The sequence below is a fragment of the Coffea eugenioides genome, chromosome 11 (assembly GCF_003713205.1).
Source record: "Coffea eugenioides isolate CCC68of chromosome 11, Ceug_1.0, whole genome shotgun sequence".
Taxonomy (NCBI): Eukaryota; Viridiplantae; Streptophyta; class Magnoliopsida; order Gentianales; family Rubiaceae; genus Coffea; species Coffea eugenioides.
Window position 1 is genome coordinate 43,817,709 of NC_040045.1, and position 22,983 is coordinate 43,840,691.

A 22,983-nucleotide genomic window follows, 5' to 3' on the forward strand; every position below is an offset into this window, starting at 1 on the left:
GTAGCATTTTTTATGACGTGATGTATATGAGATAAAAAATTGATTAAAAATATAAAAAAGTGAGTTGAAAAATATGTTTATGATGCAAACAAAATATTATTTGAAATAATAATAGAATCCAAACAAACCTGAATCAAAAAATTCTCTGGAAAAAATATTCAAAAGTTTAAAAAGAAAAAACACTAGGAATTTTGCATTTGTAGTTATGAATTATAACACTCAATAATTTGGCATTGGAGGTAATTATCTTAGATGTGAACCCTTTTTTTCTTCTCTTTTTTTTAATTTGAAGGACCTATGAGGAATAATTTGAAGGACCTATGATTTTGGATAAGCATGCGTATATGACTTGCGTGATTGGAGCAGCAATTTCCCACAAGAAAGACGGGAATAATACTACTACTCCTTTTGGCCTTGTCATTTTCTTCTAAATTTATCTTGTCGACTAAAATCAATATCCCATGTCCCAAATCAAAGAAAGAAGAGAAGTAAAAGAAGAAATAATATCCTTTTGCACAATAAAAGGATTACCGTAATACTATCGTTTAGATAAACAGAGGTTAGGCACTTTGAGTAATGCCTCCCCCAAATTGAAATATCAATGGTCTAATGCTAAATCCTCCCTCCCCCCCCCCCCCCCCCCCAACCCACAAAACAAAAAAAATACGTAAAAGGGGAAAAAATAATACTATACAGATGGCAATCATGACATTTAGCATCTTTTAATCCATTTATCATGGCAAAATTACAGCAACCCCCCATTTGGAATTCTTGTTTCATCGATGATATGATCTGAAAAACTCAAGGACAATTACTCGTTTGGAAAGGAAAACCAGGGGATGATGCTTTAACAATAATGCAATCTGCGGCTTAACTCATCATGAACGAAGGAGCTACAACAGAATTAATGTAAATCAGATAAACCACAGCAAAAGTTTCATTTTGTGTTAGAGCTCTTTAATTCCAGCAAATGCAAGAATAGCTTTACAGTAGCATGTGTCATTTTGTTCGATACTTACAAAAAGAAAGGTGCAATCTACAACTTTCACAAGATCTTTGGCCAAGTATTGAGTACCCAACACCTAAGCTTCAAGAGCTTCGCCTTTTAAAAAAGAAAAGCCACAAGAGCTTCAATGCTAGTGTATAGTTGCTTTATGCTGACCTCCTGGTTAGCTGATCACTGGATGTGCTCTCAAATATCTTGTCGGCATTGCCAACCTCAAATCCATCTCGTCTGTGAAACTCTTTGACCTGTACAGATTAAGGAACCATTTTTTTCGCATAAGCCTTGATATGCAATTAACAAAATTTGAGCACGCAAATTTTCAACTAAAGGTTGCAAACCTCTTTCTCGGGTAAATTCTTGTATTGAGGCAGTATGAGACGTTCAGCAAATTCAATGTATGAACAGGGGACTGAACTCTCAATGCCATCTGCAAACTGGAAAGCAACTGAATCTGCTACTGTTGAGCTTTGCAAGAGAAGACCATCAGGGCTCACTGAAAATGAAATAGATACGCAATATAAGTTATCAACTCATACTTCCAACATGTTGATGTGGAAACCATTGAATAGACAAGAAAGCAATTTATCATGAATAACGAACCAAGCCACCTGATATATATACGGTCAACTATTTTATAGTACTTCACAGCATGAGGGATCATTCATATGTATTTCTCACCTTGCACAAAGTTCACAATCATGCCCCTCCCCCCCTCTCTTCCCAAAACAAAGAAAAAAAGTTTTGAAGTGTAATGCTGTTTCATTAGATTCACAAAAATCCAGCTCACAAATGTTGAAACGTATCCAGAAGGAAAAGAGTGATTATTTGCCTTCAGGAAAAGGTTTGACAAGACAAAATAATATAAATCTTGGTTAAGAGAGGAACCATCATTAGTATCTTTTTAATGCAAAAGCTCCATTCATCAGTCTTTTGACATTTTAAACTACAGGGAACCTAAATAAATAAATTGAAACAGAAATAGCATAGATAACTTCTACTTTCTCCAATTGAAGGCCAACTACCAAGTCTCTACACAGCAGGCAAGAGATTGGAAAAGTTATCAAACACAATAACTATTTTTTTGTTTTTTATTAATGGAAGTGCAATCTAGAATTTTTTTGCTCTTTTCGTCTTATCTATTTCACTTTGCAAGAGAATAGTAAAAGAGAGAAAATTTTCTTGAAAAAAAATCAGCTAGCCCAAAATTTTCTGTCTGTCACTCGTGGGATTATAAATTCTAAATTTGAAGAACATATGAAGCAGGCCACTAACCCTTAAGAATACCCCCTTCAGAGTTCAACTTGTAACCATTCTCCTCAAAAAATTGATTGAGGTTTTTGATACTTCTCAGATGGGATTTCAGCCGATGAGTCGATACAGTAAGATGATTGAGAGCATATCCATTAACAAGGGTCCAAGCAGCATACTCACTTTCACTGGAGGCAAAAAATTGCCAATAAGGATCAGCAAATGCCTGTAAAGCTAGATAAAAATTCAGAGAACCAAGAATTCTTGGACAATTAAGAAATTATCCTATCTAAATATGTTACTCTCAATCCAAGTAATTAACAATTAAGTCTAGATGGTAAATTATGCTTCAAGGCATCATGCACCTAGCCAATTGTAGAAATTCAGCGTATGACGGTTTCTCCCACGTCAAGGATCCCAAGCAACTTGCAAGAGATGAATGCTTATTTCCATTGTTTGATTGAGCAGTATACCTCCTGATAATTTCCTGCACGAGTGAATCAACCTGCTTAAGGATAGAAAGCATTTACGTACATGGAAAGGGGTATCATTATATATGAGAAAATGAGAATCTAGCCAGAATTTCAAGACATGCAGTGCAAATAACAGCAGTGCTTCTCCTTTAATGGCGTTCCTGCAGTGAAGAGCTAAAGTACATGAATCATGAGACGGGAAAATGAATAAGACTACAAAGCCTTGCACACCCCTTCAGAAATATCATACTTCTCACAGCCGAAGGAGGGAAATTAAGGAGAATGAAAATAAGGAAGCAAAAAACCTAATTATAAAAGGAACAATAGGACACTAAGAGTGATAACAACTTAGTGAAACAATGTGCAAACATTGTTACACAACAGCAAAACGACAAAAGCATTTCTGTCATTGATTTCTACACCTATTTCATGTGAGATCGTAAAGAGAATTGGTAGCAGCAAGAAGAATAAGTACAAGACAAGGATAGCAGCTCTATTGGACTACATCTTGCCAAAGCAGAAACTATGAAGTAAAATGGCATGACCATGCACAAATGCTACAGTACAAAGATATCAAGCCCTCTTTATGCTTCACTGATTTATCAGGACAATAAATAAGAGAAACATAAGAAGTAGAGGACAGGGCTTTTAACCGACAAAATACTGCTCTATTACAAACCTGAGCCCGTGGACTCAATTCATCCACCAGGAGTTCTGATATAAATATTCTCGGTAATGGCCCATTAACACCTGCACCACCATCAGAACTTTGAACCTTGGGAGGAGAGAACCAGAAAGCTTTCAACTTTTTAGCTGGAAATCTCAGTTCTTCACGCTGAACATAACCAAAGTCCAAGAAAAGCCCCGCCATTGAATCAATTCCATGACCATTTACCTATTGCGATGAAGAATAAAAATGAACTCGTGTCCAAAAGAACACCAATATACTGAAGCTCCACAAGATTAACGAACATTTGTAATTAATGTATAAACAAAGACAACCTCTACTATTCACGAGAAGGACGAAAGGTCAAGCATGCTTACCCCAAAGGTCCTGAATGCAAAATGGTCATAGCATATATGTTCGTTGTCAACAGAATGAACAAGCTCCAAAATGGATTTAGCAGTCGGGTTTCTGCTCAGATAAATTGCCTCCATACTTGCCAATATGCACCTGAAGAATGACTCACCACCCTGCAATGCAAAAGATAAACCACAATATAAAAGTCGCTAAAACCAAAGTATTAATCAAAGAATAATAACAGAAGCAGTCCATTCACAAACCTAAGGCCATAACACTTTTGTTTTTATTTTTCAAAGTTAGACAACAACAATGAGCATGAATAGTTGAGAACTGATCAGAGCAACTTTTCTACCAACTTTATGGATTAGGTGCAATTCATTTATAGCTGAGACATCATAACTCAATTCAAGATTAACTAAATATTAAGAAAAAAAGGGATTGAATATTTAATATAATTGCTCAGTTTCAAAAGGCAGTTACCCTATGATAATTCAGCACATCAGGAATAAAACCCACATCAAGAATAAAAATTTAGAAAGATAGAAGCAGATGGGTACCTGGAAGGAAGAGCCTTGAGGGCGATCAGGGGTTACAGAATCAGAGACTGAAGTAAGGTGACGATTTTGCTGGTGGGACATGGAAACTTTGGGGAAGATGTTCTTCGAGGAAATGAAATTCCTAGAATCACTGATGAAAGAAGATGAGGAAGGAGGAGGAGAGGAATAACGGGAGAGAGAAGAGAAGAATGAAGGGAGCTTGATTGACGAAGCTGACATGGACCTACTGGAACAAGGAATTGCTGAGTATAAGTTGGACATGGACCTACTGGAACAAGGAATTCTCAATGTGATTAAGGTTTCCAAAGGTGATGAACTACGATCTTCCTCTTAAAAAAAAAAAAAGAAATGAAGTACGATCCGTCTTGCAAATTCTAGTTCTGGTCACTGAAAACCTGATGCGAGTTTGTTTAATGGATGCGTTCTTTTCTTCCGAACCATCAAACTTTGGCTCATAAGGATTAAATCCCTTCTTGGACCATCGAATCGGATTCGAACTCCGCCTCTTTTAAAAAAAATACAAAGGAACTATTAAAATATTTTTTATCTAATAGAATTTGTGTATCTAATATAGATTTTTCAGAGATTATAGATTTTTTCTTCATATAAAATAAATTAAATTAAATTATAAAAACTTTCAAAAAGATTATTAATTAAAGCACTAAATCTCCTCTAATAGGTTCAAAATCACGACCAATTCCCTTTTCAAATCTGCTGCAGATAAATTAGATTATAAAAACTTAAAAAAAAAAAAAAAAAGATATTTCTTCTGATGTGGGAAGTGGGAGCGGGACACCGGTAGATATCCTGTTGCAACCCCACTCTGTTCCACACTTCCACTCAGTCTGACGATGTTAAGGGTTGCATTCTATAATCTATAGAATAGAAAAGAAAATTTGAATTTTAATGAGACGGGTTTATTTTTTGTTCTCTTTGTCAATCGGAGAGTATAATAGACATGTTTGAATATAAATATTTTCTCAAATGATATGTTGCTTATATTAAAAATACATAATATTGGTTTTAATATTCAATCGGACCAATTGATTTTGAAATTGACAATTTGACTTGTCCACTTTTTTGTACACCATTAGTCATGGCTTTAAATTTACAATCCAATAGCGTTAGAGGGGACAAAATTCACTTTCTTTAAAAACAAGGATCATGTATGTATTAAAAAGATTACGCATCGTTATTAGTAGCTTTAAGGGATATTTCAAAGATTACAATCTTAATAAAATAAATGCACCCACAAATCATGTGCATTGCCCACGTCTAATTAATAAGATTAAAAAAAAAAAAAGAGATCCTCCTCGTGATCTCCCTCGAACCCTATCCCGGATTGCAGTTTTGACTGTTTGACTCACGTAATAGGGTTAATACCACTTTGTCCCCCCAAACTTTGGACGATTACCCACTTCAGTCCCTAAACTTCAAAATGGGACATTTAAGTCCCTAAACTTATAAATACCTCCCACTTAAGGAAAATTGTTAACAAATCCTGAATGCCGTTGGTGGTCGAAGTGTCCCATTTTATAAGGGTTTAGGAATTTAAGTGTCCCATTTTATAAGTTTAGGGACTTAAGTGGGAGATATTTATAAGTTTATGGAGTTAAGTGTTCCATTTTGAAGTTTAGGGACTGAAGTGGATAATCGTCCAAAGTTTGGGGGGACAAAGTGGAATTAACCCCACGTAATATAAAACTGTACTATTACTTATATCAGTAGTAGTCTTTCTATTTTCCTCCAGCTATCAAAAACTGCCCATAGACTTGTCGTCCTCAGCCATGTAAAATACTACCCCTTGCAGTTTTAGCAGCTAGTTTCCTCGAATCGAAATAAATCTTTGGACTTTTCAGCAATGGGATAAAAGGAATGGGAAGCGAAAACGATTTAAAGCCACTCGTCTCTTCATTTTCCTTTTCGTTTGCAATACGTTAACGGTAGAAACCTCAATATTCAGGATAAGAACAAGGAAACGGGGTCAGTTTTGTCAGATGGCAGCAACTTCTTGCTGACTGCATTTAATTTTGTTGGTGCCCTTTTTAAGAAGGAAATTGCCTTTTCTTACCCAAAAAAAAAAAAAGAGAGGAGGAAATTGCTTCTAATTTTCCCTGGATATCATCATTTGGTGTTTAGAAGTCTCAGCGGTAGACATGACAACAAGAAATTTCTAGGAAATTCAGCCAAAGCTACTATAAATTGTGAGGGGAAGGATCGTTTCTTTCATTCTCCTCCTAATTTCCAGTGAGACATCCATCTTGCTTGCCTTTAGAGTTTGGAGCTCCAGGTAATTAGAGAATTTGTCTCTTGAATTGGTTGATTTGATCAAGCTGTGCTTTTGTCTCGGAAAATTGGAATCGCTTTGATGCCAGTATCTCACTTGTGTTTTCGACGATCTTAAATGGATTCAAGATTGATCCTCTGTCACATGCAAATTTTCCATTAAGCGATTTTGTCTTCGTTGTTCGTGAGTTTCCTAGCGTTGTTAATTGTTGATATGTCGGTACATTTCCTAGAGGTTGGAGGTGGGTAGTGTTTCTGCTGGGTTACTGTGGAGATGTGTATTACGTATGATAGTTTGAGCTTTTGGGTATTTTATCCTGTACATAATGATCTCTCTGCTGACTAGTAGCACTCTGAAAATTATTTCATTTCTCTGCTTATCCTCTTACATGTGAAGTGACGCACTTTGAGTGGCCTGGAATTGATTAAAATGTCTTCCCATTGTTTCAATTGTAACTTATACCAAAATCAAAGTGTGTGAGAGTTATCTGGTAAAATTGGCGTTATCCTTGAATCCTTTTTCGAGACACTTGTTGTGAAATTGCTCTTTGTCCCAGGTACTTAGTGGCACACTCTGAAGTACCAGATGAAGGGGTGTCTTTGTCGTGCCTTCTGCTTGCTTTTTGATTGTCATTAACTGTCGTTATAGGTGTTGATTATTTTTCTATTTTCCCTAATAGGGAGATCGATAATGGGACAAGCTTTGGGCTGCATTCAAGTGGATCAGTCCACTGTGGCAATCAAAGAAAACTTTGGGAAATTTAACGATGTTCTTGAGCCTGGTTGTCACTGCGTGCCATGGTGTGTTGGAAGTCAGCTAGGAGGCTATCTGTCATTGCGGGTGCAGCATCTTGATATTAAATGTGAAACCAAGACAAAGGTTTCTTTCCACGAAAAGCCCTTTTTTTTTGTGTTAATAGTTTATCACAGTCGATTTCTCTATCTTTTCAGTTCAAGTTTGTTACGGTGATGAGGTTTGGAATTTAACTCTTGGATTTCTACTTATTATATGAGACAGAATCGAAGAGTCTAATTATTTTTTCTTTCTGCTGATTACATGTTTTCCATGTAGTTTAGGATATGAAAGGTCATACATATTTTGTCAGAATGCTTATGAGAGGATAGAACCGTGATTAAGCTACAAGATGCTCCTTTTAAAACTTGTACTGTGGAGGGGTTTATTGTTTTAGATACAGAGATATGTATACTTCAAATCTATTCTTCTAAAAGTTTTTTATTTAATACAGGATAATGTTTTTGTGACGGTGGTTGCCTCAATTCAGTATCGAGCCTTAGCTGAAAAGGCATCTGATGCATACTACAGGCTCAGTAATACCAAGGAGCAGATTCAGGCTTATGTCTTTGACGGTAAATAATATTGACTTTATAGCTTCATTCTGTAAGCTACAGATCTATTTGTTTAGCTCTCCATCCACTCTTACAGTTTAGAACATTCAGAGCTCTCTCCTTCTCTGAGTATCTGTTTTTCTTTTCCTCTGATCAATATTCATTTTTTTGATGCTTTGTGTCAAGTATGTCTGATTAGAATTCTGAATGTCCTGAACTTTTTAGTTTTGACTTATCTGATTGGAACTTACGGATGGCTCTTTTGTTTGAATAGATTTATGGTTTTTCTAGGGAGGAATGGTTCAAAGAAGAACTTGATAGAAATCATTTTGTATCTGCTAAAATTTCAGGATGATGTAGAATAGGATTAGGTTCTTAGGCTTGGTAATTGTTTTAACTAAACTATTAGGTTGAATCAACTATCCCCACACATGAGATTCTCATGGGATGCTTTTGATGTTTCAGTTGTTAGAGCAAGTGTACCAAAGCTGTCACTCGACAAAGTCTTCGAGCAAAAGAATGAAATTGCAAAAGCAGTTGAGGAGGAACTTGAAAAGGCAAGTGTAATTCATTGTAGTTAGAGTCAACACAAAAGTAGGTTCTAACTTGCAGCTTGTTTCCTTTTCTTTCTTCTTTGTTGATGGTTAGGCCATGTCGAATTATGGTTATGAAATAGTTCAGACGCTCATTGTGGATATTGAACCAGATGTGCAAGTCAAAAGGGCCATGAACGAGATAAATGCAGGTATATGTTACTTTATATGTAATAAAGGGCTAAGTTTGTAATTTCTTGTTTGGAAAAGTGAAGACTCATGATCTCATTTTTTACTGACACTAGTAGCTGGATGAGAGTCTTCCACGTTTGATGTGCTGATGATTGTACTTGGTCTAAGTAGAATTTCTAATTTTGGTTGTTGCTTCTCTTGGACTAACTTGTTGCGCTTCATAGCAACATTCCCAACTATTTAGGAAGTATGTAATATAACAGAAAATCTGCTGCAACCTGACTTCTAAACAATTTTAAAGAAATTGACTAATTGAGAGCTCTACAGCTAGTTTTTCTACTTATCCTGCATTACATCTTGAATCTATTCGTGTTGCTGCTACTAGCTTCAAGACTAAGGGAAGCTGCTAGCGAAAAGGCAGAAGCTGATAAGATACTGCAGATAAAGCGAGCTGAAGGAGAAGCGGAAGCTAAATATCTGGCTGGACTTGGCATAGCTCGTCAGCGTCAAGCCATTGTCGATGGACTGAGGGACAGCGTGCTTGGCTTTGCTTCAAATGTGCCTGGAACATCCTCCAAGGACGTCATGGACATGGTTTTAGTTACTCAGTATTTTGACACAATGAAAGAGATAGGTGCCTCTTCAAAGTCTTCTTCTGTCTTCATCCCACATGGTCCGGGTGCAGTGAGAGATATTGCTTCACAAATCAGAGATGGTTTACTTCAAGGGAGGATTGATGAAGTGTGAAGTCCACATAATGCTTTTGGCAGGGAATGCATGTTAGCATGTATAATAACCTGGACATGAAGCTTGGTTTGGTTGTGTAAGATATAAACTTATTTGTGATAGCTGAAGAGACGTGTGTCTAAGTACGATGGAGAAGAATGCAGGGAAAGGGGCTTTCTGTTCCCATATGTCGAATGGTATATAAAATAATGCTGTCCTTTTCTAGCGTGACCCCTTCAGAAACTCATACAGTATACAGTCTTTGTAGTAGTCTTGTAATCAGAATGCTTACATGGATAAGCCATCTGCTTGTTTATGACTTCCATCTTCCTTCCTGGCTCCCCAGAACCACAAAAAAGAAAAAGCTTTTAGGGTTCAAATTTTCAAGCTAAATAAAGATTAGTCGACCGGCTAAACAGTCAAAGAGTCAGAGATCAAGATCACGGCGTTTGACCAGAGATTTAGTCGCCAGCGGCCTGAGGAAGTACGAGAAATACGGGTTCAAATTTAAGGGTATAACACAATGACAAAAGCAAAGCATTCTGTGGGGATAAGTTTGGTATGTTCTTGGTTCTATATTAACAATGCAAGTTGAAAATCTGTTAACATTATATGTTTGGAAAGACTGCAATTTAGTCATTCATCCATTCCAAATTACAATGCCGCCAATCGGAAGGAAGCCATTGAAGCTTTTCAGAATCAGGAGAGCATCAGAGCTATTGCTGGAGTTGAGATTTCAAGTTGCATATCAGGGTCCGGACTGGAGAATTAATTGAAGGTTAACCCAATTGTAGCACCATATATAATACTTGCTTGAAAGTTCAATTCACCATCGGCATCACCACCACAATCAAAATGGAGTACCAGTCAAAATAAGTCATACCCACCCAGGCGGGTTCCGACCAGGCAAATTGTGAATAGAACAGAACACTAGTTCGACCACATAAAATGATTAACCGCACTCTAGGAAGTAAAGTTTCACTAGATTCTTGCTGTCCTACTTTATTTGCTCTGTGCGTACAAACATAGCCGGTTGCCAATGGTAATCATTTGCTTCACGGCTTGAGAGCAACAGCCAACCCGATCTTTGCACTTTTTTCAATTGCTCGGGTGTCAACCTCACCTGATATTGTAAAGAGAGACTTGGGACGCCACTCATGCTGGATAAGAGCACTTGCCTTGCCATAGTTGTTCACACGAGCCTTCACTGTGGTCAATGGGTCTAATGAATGCTGTGTTCCAATGGTGAGTGTGTTCTCGTTGCTAGAGAAACCGTGACTCAACTCTGCTCCGACAGCTGTATTAGTCAACGGGCTAACACTGTGGTAGTAGGAAGCAGTGAGAGTGTCGCCCTTATCATTCCTGTTTGGGTTAACAAAGAACTCATCAACCAAGCAACTTAAAAAATGAAAAATAAAAAATAAAATGAGAAACAAAAAGTACAGCTATAACCCAGCATCTAGATGAAAAACAATGAACATGCACCACCATCATCAGGAAAATCTTATAACACACACACACGCACACAAAAAAGTGAGCTTGCAATGACTAAAGTGGTTATATGCAACTTAACTGACATGGCAGGTACTTCAATTAGAATTCAATAAAAAAAAAAAAGGGCACTTACAAGGTCAACGCAGCAATTAAGTCAGAATTGGTGAAACTAAAACCAGCATTGTACTTAGTGAAGTTCCCTGTGGCAGTGTCAAAAGAGAGGTCAGCACCTAGAGCAAGCTTGTCATTTCCAGCCACACCAGAGAAATTGACGATTGGATTTGCAGTAAGTCCAATGCCAGTACTAATTCCTGCATATTCATGCAAGTACTGGAGTTCCACCTGATAACAGAATCAGGAATTTGACATTTCAACTGTCAGCCCTTATAATCATTTTTCAAGAGAAATGGAGGAAGATAATTGTAAAAAGATACAGTACCTTGCCAGATCTTTGGTCTGGGACAACAAAGCTGATGATTGTCTTCAGACCAGGTGCAGGCTCATCAACAGTGATGGTTGTAAAAACCTACATATACATAAATTGGCCAAATTTACACATCATGATGTCATAAGCATTATGGAAGACCTCAGACAACCATGTAGGTAAAAAGGAACAGGTAAGAGAAGCCTTCCTACATAAATTTTATTTAAGGCCAAAATAAGCATCACCAAGGGGCTAGAGCTCCTTTCAACTTTTTAGCTCCTCTCACATGCATATCTTTTAAGTGAGACACTGCTTGCTTGATTTATGCTGATAGGCTGATATCATGGTAAACATAGAGTTGCATGCATCCACTTGGCAAAATGCAAATTTCACAGACATTAAGCTCTTTCATGTTCAAAAGACATAATAAAACCCAGACAAGAGATCAAACTGCCGATGCCATGCCTCAACTGAAAATTTTGTGAAGGAGAAATAAACCACAATAATGGGGCCAAAGAAACCTTGGTAAGAGCATGGGTTTCAAAAACTGCTAATATTACAGATACATCAAACGTGTAATGCCCTAAAACCTAATCTTGAACTAGACGACGACAAAAACCAACAGTCCACATTCTTATATCAGCTCAAACTACAATTCCATCACTTACATATAAAATTACATTTATAAATGCAATATATTGGAAACAAGCTTGCTTATACTAGCCCTGCCAGTTTGGTTGAAAGCTCTATGTACAAGCCCCTATTTTTTTTTTTGGGACAAAAGCTCAACTTATAAACTTTTTTTTTGGGCAAAAGCTCAATTTATAAACTTAACCTCCTTATCGCTTTTGTATCTGATTACTGTGCAAACTTAAGATTTATATGACTAAGAAATGAAATTAAATTCATCATTATTGGAAATTGCTGACAGAAATCTCCACCTTCAGACAAAATAACTACAGGCCAAACAATTTCAACAACTTACTTTGGAGTTGGTGTCAACTTTTACATCAGTTGTAATGTTTTTGTTCTTCAACTGGGTGTTGACATCAGCCAAAAACAATTCACCCTTCTTTATACCGGATGATGTAATGGCCTGAAAAGTATATACAAAGATATTCACATATTTATTTGCAGTCTAGCAAACAAAAACATGAATGTAGCCCAAGTTGCAGCAAGCAAATGATAAACGTTATAAGAAAAGCTATGACTAAAAGTACACTGGTGCCCTGGACATTGACTGAAGGACAGATAATTTTTTTTTTGTCAAACGAATGACAGATAATTTATCAATGAACAAAATATCACATTAATCTTTGTAGCACAAACAACTAAATTGAACTACCAGATATCAACAACTGATATAATGACAGACATTGACATTATAACAAAAGAATTTGAACCTCAAAACCTCTCAGTTCATGAACTGTCATGATGGCAGTTGCTATTTTAACTGCATCCTATGTGGTCTCCCAGGAAAACAGACAATAGAAACTTATTGGACTGTTGGAAACAATTCTTCGAAAGTTATAAAAAAGCCACAGAACAATTTTTTTTCCTGGCATAAGGGTTTTTTAAGTTGTGTTAAGTTGCACAAGTGCAAACTACAAAGAGAAGTTTTTCTTTCCAAAAAGATGATATTCGTAAACGATACACCAAAGAACCCAAGCTGGACCTTTCTACACAATGATGCTTCTAGAGGATAAGCATTTTCTATAAGTGCTTTGATTGCCCAAAAGCGTTAAACCAATAGAAAGGCTGCTATACTCCCCAACAGGACTGCCTATCAACAGCAGAGTCTAATAATTTCCTTAAGAATAAATTGCAAGAAGAACAATACAGGGATATAACAATATCCATTGCTTTTCATCCACACCAGAAAATCAGAAATGAACACCTCCCAAAAGCTCTAATTTGGAGGGAAAAAGGGAAAAAAAAAAACGAATTCATAATTGCACGCCCAATTTGTATCAGATAACTAATAATTTCATCTTAGCTTCCCACAGTAAATAAAGCCAAAATAACTAAATTCTCCCCTGTTCTTCTCCTTTGTCATAATTGCAACAGTAGCTAAAACCAAAATATTTCCCGTCCATAAGTAAATCACAGAACCCACTCTTTGCAGCAGCAATATTTCACGAAACTCCAGCCATAGAAGCACATCACACTTTTAGAAACAACACTCATCAGTAAAATCAGCCCATACATGCATGACCCATTTGAACTAATGCACAGATACGAATATAAAAACACATAAAAAAAAGAGAGAGAGAGAGAAAAAAAACCCACCACTCCATTGGCTGTATAAGTAGTAACGGTGAATTTGTGGTCGCCCTGATAATCCTTGTACAAAAGATCTAACAGACAAAATATGGAACATCTTGGATATTACAATACAAAAATCGTCGAAGCTTAACAAAAAAAAAGGACTAATAATAAAAAGTAATAAAAGATAACCTCGGGCTCTTTTGCCGATATCGGAGTAGAGGCCGGGACCCTTCACCATTTCCGCCGCTAAAATTCAACGAAGAGAGCGAGAGAGAGAGAGAGAGGGAGAGAGAGAGGGTCTTGGTAAATGGTAAGTGGCGTTGGGTTGTTGGCTGAAATGCGGTGTTCGACGGGGAAAATGTGATAGAGAGAAAATTACTTGCGTTGGAAAATGCCACTAAAACTCCTAGCCTAATTTATTACGCTGATTTTTCTTGACCGTTGGATCTCGCGAGGGGGTTGATATAAGATTGTTATGAGCCGTCGTCTATTTTGGCATTTAGAATTGAGGGAAACGAATTAGAGGAGGACTTTCTGGCTTTTCAGGTTGGGCTGTGAGATTCCTTCAAAAAATGGTTGGGCTGTGAGAGTGAAAGAGTTGCGATTGGCACCAGTGGAAAAAAGGAAAAAAAAAAAACCATGAAACAATTGGTGAAATTACAATTACCCCTTGAGGTTTGTGATAATTACAAGGGCTTGCTAATTGTCCAATACTTTTTGTTGTTCAAGTAAAAAGTGTCTTTTTGGGGCTTATTGTGAATTATATATTACAATGGTTTTTTGGGAGGTTGAGTTGGATAGTAAGATAGGAGAGATTGTAAAAGAAAGAAAATATATATATATATATATATATAACGATTTTACTAGTTTTTAAAACAACAATTTCTACTTCCGTATGAATCACAGAAAGAGGATAATTCACAATTAATTATACATATACCTCATTCTACTTTTCTTTAATTATGTAGGAAAGATATTTATCAAAGGCCAAGGAGAACAAGAAAAGGTGTCAAATCTTGTGAAAACAATAAAATTTTGTGAGAATTAAAAAGTCCTTGCAATTATAACTGTTGTTTTGGCAATTAAAAATTCAGTCATCAGGAAAAAAAAAAAAAGAAGAAGAAGAAGAAGAAGAAGAAGCTGTACTTCATTGCCAAATGCTAATATGTTGGCAACTATGATAAACTTGAAAGGAATTTGCGTATTTTAAATTTTTAATGAACCTCAAAAGGAATGTGCGGTTTATTTCATCAAGTAGCTAGCCACCAAATGCTGTACACCTCCGGCTTCAATGCAGACGTGAATCAGAACGTCATAGAATATGCTATACCTGATTTTGTCAAGCTTCGAGAATATGCCACTAATAACCAGCCACATGCTTCCTTCAAACAGGGAAAAAAAATTCAGTTTATACTTCACAGAGATTTTCTAATTGGCTAGATTTTGCAAGAAAATAAAAGGAAGCTCAACTGAAAAATAGTAAAGTCTGGACTGTGCACGTATAAATCAACAGAAGAATCCATCAAAATGTTGAACAACCATTCCGGAGTCATTGGTCTATAATTTTATATATCATCTTTTCAGTCATAATCACCTGAAAGACCACCACCTCCATGGGATCAATTACTACTCCCCCCAAATGTTTTTGATAATCAGTTTCCACATTTGGCATCAAGGGACCTGAATGATCTTGATCAATGTTGCTCACTCCAAAGTCTATGCATGATCTTGATCGTTCTTTAGCTGTGGCCATCCTATGCATTTTATTTGTCAGCATGCAAACAAGCAATCACACAAGAAGTCTGCTGCAATATTTACGGCTAATACTTAATTTTAAACGGATTGAGAGTTCTATAACAAGTTCTATACACATCCTATATTACACTTTCGATCTATTTATGTTGCTGCTACTGGCTTCAAGCCTAAGAACGGAAGCTGCTGCGAGCGCAAATGCAGAAGCCGGGAAGATACATTGCTTCACAAGACACAAATCAGAGATGGTTTATACTTCAAGGCAGGAATGATGAGGTTACATGGCACTGCACAGATCATGATGGCAGGATACTGCATATTAAGCCTGATTTGGTTATGTAAGACTTAATTATATCTGTTTGTGAAGAGCTAAAATGACGTCTGTCTAAGTACGACAGAGTACAATGCAAGGAGGAGAGGCGTTTTGTTATCATATGTCGAATGTATAAAATTATTATGCTAAAAGTCCCTTCCTCTTCTTCTTCTTTTCCGGCATCACCCTGCAAAAACTTATAAGCTACAGTTCAAGATGCACGCATATCCTACTTGTTTCTCACTTCTACCTTGTATCTCCCCAGAACATCATAAACATTTAGGCTCCAAATTCTCAATCCAAATAGAAGCTAGACCTCGCTTCCTAGTCGCTGCATGGTCAGAGGCTGTAAGCACGGTGATCCTTGAGTAGTAGCAGCGGTTGCACTTTTGAGGGTTTGACCAATGACCAATCCATAGTATCATGAGAGGACATGCTTAGTATGCTCTTAGTGCCATATCAATACATTTGAATCAATCATAGAGTGCAATAATTTGAAAGCTACAAACAATTTCAACAATTTGTATGTTTGGATGGATGCAATTTAATTGCTCTTTTTTTTTTCCAAATTAAAATGCCAATTACCACCAATCAGAAAGGAACCGAAATGCCACAGCTGAAGCGGTTTCAGATTCCAGAGTTCTAAAATGCAATTCCTGCAGTAGAGGTTTCATGTCGCACATCTGGGTCCGGAATGGACAACCAATATGAAGAAGCTTAGACCAATTGTAGCATCTCATACAAAACTTTGCTTGAAAGTTCAATTCACCATCACCAAGTCAAAATAAGTCATACCAAGCCAGACAGGTTCCGACCAGCCAAACTATGAATAGATCAGAAAACCAATTCTACCACATAAAAAGATTAATTGAATTTAGGAAACAAAGTTTCACTAGATTCTTGTTGCCCTATTTATTTGCTCTGCCCATGCAAACATTGCCGGGGTGCTACCCAAGCCAATGGTAATCATTTGCTTCATGGCTTGAGAGCAACAGCCAACCCAATCTTTGCACTTTTTTCAATTGCCCGGGTGTCAACCTCACCTGATATGGTTAAGAGAGACTTCGGGCGCCACTCATGCTGGATAAGAGCACTTGCCTTGCCGTAGTTGTTCACGCGAGCCTTCACTGTGGTTAATGGGTCTAATAAATGCTGTGTTCCGAGGGTGAGAGAATTTTCGTTGGTAGAGAAACTGTGACTCAACTCTGCTCCAACTGCTGTATTAGTCAATGGGCTAACACTGTGGTAGTAGGAAGCAGTGAGGGTGTCGCCCTTATCATTCCTGTTTGTGTTAACAAAGAACTCATCAACCAAGAAACTTAAATAATAATAATAATAATTAAAAAAAAATTATAGCCCAGCATTCAGAAGAAAAATTATGAACACGCACCACCATCATCAGGAAGATCTTAAAAAAACGAGTGTGTATACATAAGTAAGCATGTAATAACTAAAGTGGTTATAAGCAACTTAATACCTAGTTTGGATGTTTAGGTTAGAAAAGAAAAGATGGGAAATGTTAAGTTATGAAAGAACTTTCATTTCTTTTCATTTCTGTCTCACTTGAAAGTCCCAAACGTAGGGAAATCCACCTCTCTCTTCCTTTCTTTTTGATTCCGTTGGAATCTCAACTCCCAAACTAGCTATAAGTGACACGGCAGGTACTTCAATTAAAATCCAGTAAAAAGAAAGGGCACTTACAAGGTCAATGCAGCAATTAGGTCAGAATTGGTAAAACTAAGACCAGCATTGTACTTAGTGAAGTTCCCTGTGGCAGTGTCAAAAGAGACGTCAGTACCTAGAGCAAGCTTGTCATTTCCAGCCACACCAGAGAAATTGACAATTGGATTTGCAGTAAGTCCAATGCTAGAACTAATTCCAGCATATTCGTGCAAGTACTGGAGTTCCACCTGATAACAGAATCAGAACAAATTTGGCATTTCACCGGTCAGCCCTGATCATCATTTTGCAAGAGATACGGAAGAAGTACCCGTAAAATATATAGTACCTTGCCAGATCTTTGGTCTGGGACAACAAAGCTAAAGATTGTCTTCAGACCGGGTGCAGGTTCATCAACAGTGATGGTTGTGAAAACCTACATATACATAAGCAAGCCAAACATACGCATCATGATATTGCAACCACTATGTAAGACCTCAGACCATTCCGTAGATAAATAGGAAAAGGGTAGAAAAGCCTACATTAAATTGATTTAAGGACAAATTAATCATCACCTAGATCTCCTTTCTTCTTTTTTGGCCCTCTTACATGCAAATCTTTTAACTAAGGCACTCCTTGATTTACACAAATAGGCTGCCATCCTTGGTAAACATCGAATTGCAAGCATCTACTTTGCATAATGCAAATTTTAATAACATAAAGCTCTTTCATGTTCAAACAACATAATAAAACCCAGAGAAGAGATCAAACTAGCAATAACATGCCTCAACTGAAAATTTTTTGGAAGGAAAAATAAACCACAATAATGGGGGACAATCCAAACCATGCTAAGAGCACAGGATTCAAAAACAGCAAATATTACAGTTACATCACAACTCGAATGCCGTAAAACCAAATATTGACCTAGACAACAACGACAACAGTATATGTTCTTTTGTTTCAGTCATTACTTGCACATAGAATTACATTTACATGTACAACTTAATGGAAACAAGCATGTCATACTAACCCTGCCAGTTTATGACTAACAAATGAGATTATAATTCAGAATCACCGTTAATTACAGAAGGAAATCTCCACCTTTAGACGAAATAACTACAAGCCAAACAACTTCAACAACTTACTTTGGAGTTGGTGTCGACTTTAAAGTCAGTCGTAATGTTTTTATTCTTCAACTGCGTGTTGACATCACCCAGAAACAATTCACCCTTCTTTAGTCCAGATGCTGTAATGGCCTGAAAAAATAGCAAAAATATTTACATATTTGCGCTCTAGAAAAGTAAAAAATGTATGCAGCTCAAGTAGCAGCACGCAAACAATAAATGCTATTATAAAGCTCTGACTAAAAGCACCGACTTGCAGAAAAATTTAAACCCCGTACTAATGCCCTGGATATTGACTCAATGACAGATAATTTATTAGTCAATGAAACAACGTATTGACCTTCATAGCACAAACTAAAATAAACTTTCAGGTATCAACAACTAATATAATGACTGAGATTGACATTATGACAGTGTATTTGGGACCTTAAAACCTCTCCATATGTGAATAACAAAGAAATCAATGTAGAAGTGATGATGGATGTTGCTATCTTAAACTGCAGCCTATGTGGTCTTCCAGGAAAACGGGCAAAGCTTATTAGACAGTTGGAAAACTTGTTTCGAAAGTTATAACAATACCATAAAACAACTTTTTTTCCCTGGAATAAGAGTATTCTCAGTTGTTTTAAGCTGCAGATGTGCAAATTTGAAAGAGAAGTTCTTCTATCTCCAAAAAGATAATATTTGTAAAAAAATACACAAAAGAACCAAAGCCGGAACATTTTACACAGTGATGCTTGTAGAGTACCAGCATTTTCTATAAACTCTTTGATTGACCAATAGTATTAACCAATGGAAAGGCTGCCATACCCCCCTACAGGAACTCTTTCACAAGAGTACCTATCAACAGCAGAGCCTAATAACTGCCTTGAGAATAAATTGCAAGAAGAACAATACATGACCTTATCAATCATGATTCATGGATAAAAGGATCATGGATTAATAATATGATCAATCATGACCTCATGATCATGATTCGTGGGTCATAACAAATACAGGGAGGATATAATAATTTCCCTTGCTTTTCATCCACACCAGAGAAATCAGGCATGAACACTTCCCAAAAGCGCTATTTTTTTTTTTTTGGGGAGGGGGGGGGAGGGGTTGAGTAACCAAATTAATAATTTGCAAGTCCAAATTGTACACAGTTAAGTGACATTTAAACTTAGCATTTCAAAGTAAATAAAGCCAAAATAACGACATTCCCCCCATGTTCTTCTCCTTTGTCATTATTGCAACAGTAGCTAAAACGAAAATATTTCCTCTTCCATAAGTAAATCAAAGAGACTACTTTTTCCAGCTGCAATATATCACGAAACTCCAGCCGAAAAGCACATCAAACTTTCAGAAACAACACTCATCGGCAAAACAAGCTCATACATACATGACCCATTTGAACCCATACACAGATATGTATACAAAAAACACACAAACCAGTACAGAGAGAGAGAGAGAGAACCCACCACTCCATTGGGACTATAAGTGGTAACGCTGAATTTGTGGTCGCCCTGATAATCCTTGTACAAAAGATCTAACAGACAAAACATCAAACATCTTGTGAGTACAGTACGAAAATCCTCGAAACTTAACAAAACAGGACTACAATTGAAAGAGCAAAGGATAAATACCTCGGGCTCTTTTGCCGATATCGGAGTAGAGGCCGGGACCCTTCACCATTTTCCGCCGCTAAATTTCGACTGAGGAGGGAGAAAGGAGGGTTTGGTTGGCGGCGTTGGGTTGTAAGCTGCGACGGGGAGTTTGACGGGGAAAATAGAGACAGAGAATATGAGGCTGGATGTGTTGGAAAATGCTTCCAAAACTTTTAACCTAGTTTATTACGCTGATTTTTCTTGGCCGTTGGATTATCTTGGGAGAGGGGGGAATGTTGTGGGCCGTCGGTTATTTTGAAAGAATAGAAAATTGAGGAAAAAAGAACTTGCGAGATTGGCAAGGGGAAAAAAAAACAAATAATAACAGGTTCCTTCATGTCTTTTTAATTTAATATGGCAAAAATCAACAAAACTACATTAAATACTTGGTTAATTTACAATTATCCCTTGAGGTTTGTGATAAATTACAAGGGCTTGCTAATTGTCCTTGTGGATAATGTAACAAGAGGGATTTTTTGTGATTGTAAGACCCTTTTTGGGGCTTATTGTGAACTGTATTGTAATGATTTTACTAATTTTCAAGATAATTATCAGAGGGACAATTTCTACCTCCATGCAAGTCATAGAAAGAGGATATTCATATGTACATTTGTTTAATAATGTTCCTAATTTTGTTTTTCTTTAATTGTCGAGAAAAGATATTTATCAAACATCAAATAAAAAAAGTGCCAAATTTTGTAAAAGATAGGATTGGTGAGAATTAAAAGTTCTTGTAATCGCTTGCAATATAAACACGTTTTCCAATCCACCTTTTTATATTTTTAATTATCTTTTTATCTCATATACATCACATCACAAAAAATATTATAGTAATTATTTCAAATAATACTTTATCCAAACAAATCCTACACACTGTACACACTTTGGTTAATTGAGAACACCGGAGAATGTGCAATTCTTGATTTTGCCAAGCTCGGAGAATAAGTCACAGCTGTGAGCTCATTTGTCGGATGCTTCTTTCAAAATGAATAATAGAACTATGAGCAAAAGGCAAAAGATACTCCTTAAATTGCAAATATTTGCACACAATAGAAGAAGTGAACGCCAAAAAGAAGAAGAAAACCATCACCATTGGCTGGCCTTTAACTTTGAGCAACATAAGCCCCCTTCCCCCATCCCCAAAGGGAAAAAATAAACCAACCCTATAATATGTATTCTATGCACCAAAAAAAAAAGAAGAATGGCACTCATTATTACCATTTTATTAGCAAGCAATGGAGATTTTTGAGGGGGGGAAAATTCAATTAGAAAGAGAGACAGAACATATGTCACAGGGTGGCTAAACTTGCAATAACTAAAGAAAGCTTAAACAAGGATACAAAGTCTAGACTATATGCATACAAATCGACACAAGATTCCATATAAACCTTGAAGAACCATTCTGGAACTTATGATCTAGAATTTTATGTCATCTTTTTAGTCATAATCACCTAAGAGAAATTCTACTGTGTCTTTTGTAAACTCTCCGGCATTGTTGATTGCAGATAAAAGTCCTGCGGTGGCGTATGGTTTTTCCACAGAGGGCTGGTTGTCCACTGACCGCATTGGATCAATTAATGGTTCCTCCAGTTGTTTATGATAATCAGCTTCCACGTTTAGAATCAAGGGACGTCCTGAACGGTCTTGATAATATCGCTCGCTCGCTCGCTCCAAAACTTATGCATGGCACTAACTCCTCGGTTGCAAAGGATCCATTGCCATTTTGATCAATGTTTAATCATGGCCATAGTGTTATGATAATCACAAGCATCTTCAATACTGAGTTCAACTGGGGGACCTTGATGATGATCCTCATTAATTAACTGCTTGCTGCTTTCTTGATCGTCTAAAGGTGGTAACAACTCGTCAATGTCAATTAAGTCGTGATCAACATCTTGACCTTGATCTTGATCGGCTGTGGGCATGCATATGATGGCTCCCTCATCATGATTTACGTCGTCAGAAATCATACTGAACTCACTTGTATTGGCATCAATATCTCGGTCTTGATCTTGATGGTTCTTTTGCTGCGGCCTCTTCTTGACGCGACAAAGAACAATGTTTGGGATAGAATCCTTAAGCCTAAACTCATCCATAATATATCCGCCATGAATGCCCTTACCATTCTCGCCACTATTCAATATGCATACGAAATTCTTTTTCAATCCCACCACCGTTCCTCTCAAGTCATGCACTAAGCTACCTTTGTTTGAACCTTTCCACGTTGCTTTAGTCCCAACCGTCCTTCTAAGCCTTGAGCCGCCTTTAACCTTTTTCTCAGGTTTAACAAAGAAATATCTAACATCTTTATTCGACCCTCTGAACAAATCATCCGGTTCCGTATTGTATAGATCGCATTCCTCGATCTATAAGACCGAGGGATGGCAATGGATTTCCAGCAGCTTTGTGTTGAAGATGTTTTATTAAATCTTGATCAGTGGGCAGAAACTTATAGCCATAAGGAAGCATGGAGCATTCCATGGTTCTTAAATACTACTTATTAATACCGATATTTAATGTTTATAATTAATTAGAAAATTGTTTATTCATGGTCCAAACTCTGAAATTAATACCGTGACCAAAAAGCTAATGGAATCAAATTAAGGAGAAAAGTTGGTAGAAGTAGCTGAAGAGGATTAGTACATCACAAGATGCTAATTAATGCCAGTGAATGCAAGAAGGGATTACTAAGAGGTTGTATTTAAAGTGTTAATAAGGCAAATTCTCATGCAGATTGGAAACGTTTTGCCTCAATGGAAGGGAGTTTAACACAGAAATTGTAGTTAAAAAGTTAGTAAAATCCGAATCTACTCGCTATTTGGAAAAGTATTTACCGGCAAAATATCTGGTTATGTATTGTACGGATGCAAGAAATAATGACATGATTTCGAAAAATTGCATGTTAACA

The 22,983-nt window shown here is 36.9% G+C and overlaps 4 protein-coding genes across 5 annotated transcripts; 1 reads left to right on the forward strand and 3 right to left on the reverse strand.

The window, feature by feature from the left end:
• Positions 1-921: 921 nt before the first annotated feature.
• On the reverse strand, positions 922-4,757 carry LOC113753290. Its single transcript, XM_027297403.1, has 7 exons — positions 4,309-4,757; positions 3,772-3,921; positions 3,407-3,622; positions 2,620-2,741; positions 2,279-2,442; positions 1,345-1,499; positions 922-1,251 (listed from the first exon to the last, which is right to left on the reverse strand). Exons 1-7 carry the CDS (start codon positions 4,567-4,569, stop codon positions 1,153-1,155), a joined length of 1,167 nt encoding a protein of 388 aa, XP_027153204.1. The 5' UTR covers positions 4,570-4,757; the 3' UTR covers positions 922-1,152.
• Positions 4,758-6,106: 1,349 nt separating this feature from the next.
• On the forward strand, positions 6,107-9,717 carry LOC113754397 (hypersensitive-induced response protein 1-like). Of its 2 annotated transcripts, none has more exons than XM_027298798.1 (6): positions 6,107-6,598; positions 7,272-7,474; positions 7,842-7,962; positions 8,407-8,498; positions 8,590-8,686; positions 9,052-9,717. In XM_027298798.1, the coding sequence occupies exons 2-6, from the start codon at positions 7,286-7,288 to the stop codon at positions 9,411-9,413; spliced, it is 861 nt and encodes a 286-aa protein (XP_027154599.1). In that variant the 5' UTR covers positions 6,107-6,598; positions 7,272-7,285; the 3' UTR covers positions 9,414-9,717. The 2 variants fall into 2 exon arrangements, with proteins under 2 accessions (XP_027154599.1, XP_027154597.1); XM_027298796.1 differs by having other exon boundaries at positions 6,108-6,598; positions 7,275-7,474.
• Positions 9,718-10,164: 447 nt separating this feature from the next.
• LOC113754398 (mitochondrial outer membrane protein porin of 36 kDa-like) lies at positions 10,165-13,946 on the reverse strand. The gene is made up of 6 exons (XM_027298799.1): positions 13,768-13,946; positions 13,600-13,667; positions 12,296-12,406; positions 11,326-11,412; positions 11,020-11,228; positions 10,165-10,754 (listed from the first exon to the last, which is right to left on the reverse strand). Exons 1-6 carry the CDS (start codon positions 13,814-13,816, stop codon positions 10,448-10,450), a joined length of 831 nt encoding a protein of 276 aa, XP_027154600.1. The 5' UTR covers positions 13,817-13,946; the 3' UTR covers positions 10,165-10,447.
• Positions 13,947-16,296: 2,350 nt separating this feature from the next.
• Positions 16,297-20,233, reverse strand: LOC113754399 (mitochondrial outer membrane protein porin of 36 kDa). Its single transcript, XM_027298800.1, has 6 exons — positions 20,055-20,233; positions 19,890-19,957; positions 18,448-18,558; positions 17,652-17,738; positions 17,345-17,553; positions 16,297-16,925 (listed from the first exon to the last, which is right to left on the reverse strand). Exons 1-6 carry the CDS (start codon positions 20,101-20,103, stop codon positions 16,619-16,621), a joined length of 831 nt encoding a protein of 276 aa, XP_027154601.1. The 5' UTR covers positions 20,104-20,233; the 3' UTR covers positions 16,297-16,618.
• Positions 20,234-22,983: the final 2,750 nt, after the last annotated feature.